The sequence below is a fragment of the Austrofundulus limnaeus genome, unplaced genomic scaffold, assembly GCF_001266775.1.
Source record: "Austrofundulus limnaeus strain Quisiro unplaced genomic scaffold, Austrofundulus_limnaeus-1.0 Scaffold25, whole genome shotgun sequence".
Classification (NCBI taxonomy): domain Eukaryota; kingdom Metazoa; phylum Chordata; class Actinopteri; order Cyprinodontiformes; family Rivulidae; genus Austrofundulus; species Austrofundulus limnaeus.
In genome coordinates, this window is record NW_013952427.1 from 2,666,020 (window position 1) to 2,667,814 (window position 1,795).

The 1,795-nt window shown below is 43.1% G+C and overlaps 1 protein-coding gene across 1 annotated transcript in view; it reads left to right on the forward strand.

Annotated features, from left to right (window-relative positions):
- unc13a (unc-13 homolog A (C. elegans)) overlaps window positions 1-1,795 on the forward strand; it is a gene marked incomplete in the record, with an annotated part of 63,516 nt that overhangs the window by 53,529 nt on the left and 8,192 nt on the right. Inside the window, 2 exon segments of the mRNA XM_014004609.1 lie at window positions 192-339; window positions 1,044-1,100. Of these exon segments, the coding sequence (XP_013860063.1) occupies window positions 192-339; window positions 1,044-1,100 (205 nt within the window).

A 1,795-nucleotide genomic window follows, 5' to 3' on the forward strand; every position in this document is an offset into this window, starting at 1 on the left:
CTACCTATTTGGTCAAATAGGGTTAAAGTTTTGTTTGTTTTTGTGTGGAGTGTTCTTTAATGTGACCAAATAAATTCATTCATTCATTCATTCATTCATTCAGTCATTCATTCATTCATTCATTCTTATTATTCTTATTCTTATTCTTATTATTATTATTACTGAACCATAGTCTGCCTTTTGTACCTTAGCAATATTTCCATGCTGGTGGTGTGGGTCTGAAGAAGACCTTCCTGGAGAAGAGTCCRGACCTCCAGTCTCTCCACTACGCCCTGTCCCTCTACACCCAGGCCACCGATAAACTCATCAAGACATTTGTCCAGTCGCAGAACGCTCAAGGTAAACTAATAATTTTTTGTCTTTTTATTGTCTCTGTTTTTATTCTTACTGTGAACTTTATTTTCTATCTCKTGTTATTGTTTGGTGTAGATTAGTCGTTTATTGTTTTCTGAATTATGAKCTTTATATCCTGGAAGTTTCTCTCTTGTTTTGTAGTGCAACAAAGACAAGTGCCAGTATTTCCTCAGCACTCTTAAATGCTGAGTCTTTTGGTAGCCAGCCTGCAGGAAATACTGAAATTGTTATTTGAACTGATCTGGCAGTCTTTTGCTGTGAAAAGAAAATTCCACCCCTTCTCTTCTCTTCTCTTCTCTTCTCTTCTCTTCTCTTCTCTTCTCTTCTCTTCTCTTCTCTTTGATTTGGTTGCTCAGCCTTCGTCCCGCCGTTAAAAAGCTTCATGTCGGCTGTCATGTTCTGAGGAAGCGTTGATGCTGACACATCGTCCCTGAGCTCAGCTGGAATGAATGAATGTTTAAGCTTTAATTAGACAAAATGCCATGTGGTTTTTAAAGTCTAGATGAAAAATGTTGTGAAAGTACACATGTAGGAGCTTTGCATGTCAGTAAGGTAGTTTCTGCTCTGCTTCTTATAGGAATAATAAAACCAATGTTTTTCTRCTCTGTAACTGAACCCCTGCAAATTTCACGTCTACATCTCTCTCCTTTCTCCGTCCACTCGCTCCTCCTGCCCCGTCTGTGGGCCAGTGTTCAGCGGGAAGGGGTTGAGATTCACCACTAGTGAGGATGTTTACCCAGAAAAGGGTATGTGGCACTCAGGCTTAGAGGCCGAGACATCCAGACCTGCTGCAAAAACCTCCAGACCAAAGCCCAGCTCCTTCCACCCTCAAACCTCCATATGCATCCTGACACCCCGCCCCCCCTCCCCCCGCCTGCTCAAACTCATCCCAACACACATTTTCCTTCTCTACACACACACACACACACACACACACATACCAAGCACAATCAGAACTTTCTGCATGAAAACACACACACTCTGATGTCTGAATGTACTCAGCTGCACAGAATACATACGTCATGATCAGTATGTATGAACAGCATGATGAGTGGACATCAGTGAAATATAATGAAAATGCATCAACGTGTGGAAGAATTCTGATGCAGCATGATGTCATCAAGAAGGGCCCGAGGGCCAAGTGCATCCAGGAGTGTGTGCGCGTGCGTGCGTGTGTGTACAGGACTGTAAATGACTTCCTTTAAGGCTGTAGAGGTAAAAGTGTTGAGTTTTTATATTTTTGCTTCCAGGGTCACAGCAGAAACTCCTTTTCTTCACAGCCCCCCCTGTGGAAAACACTGATGAAGAGCAGTCAGGGTTTTTTGTTAGGAACATGATGGCTGTTGGCTCGATTTGTCTGGGAGGGCTCTGTGCCCTTGCCTGCTTTGTCATCACACACACACACACACACACACACACACACACACACACACACACACAC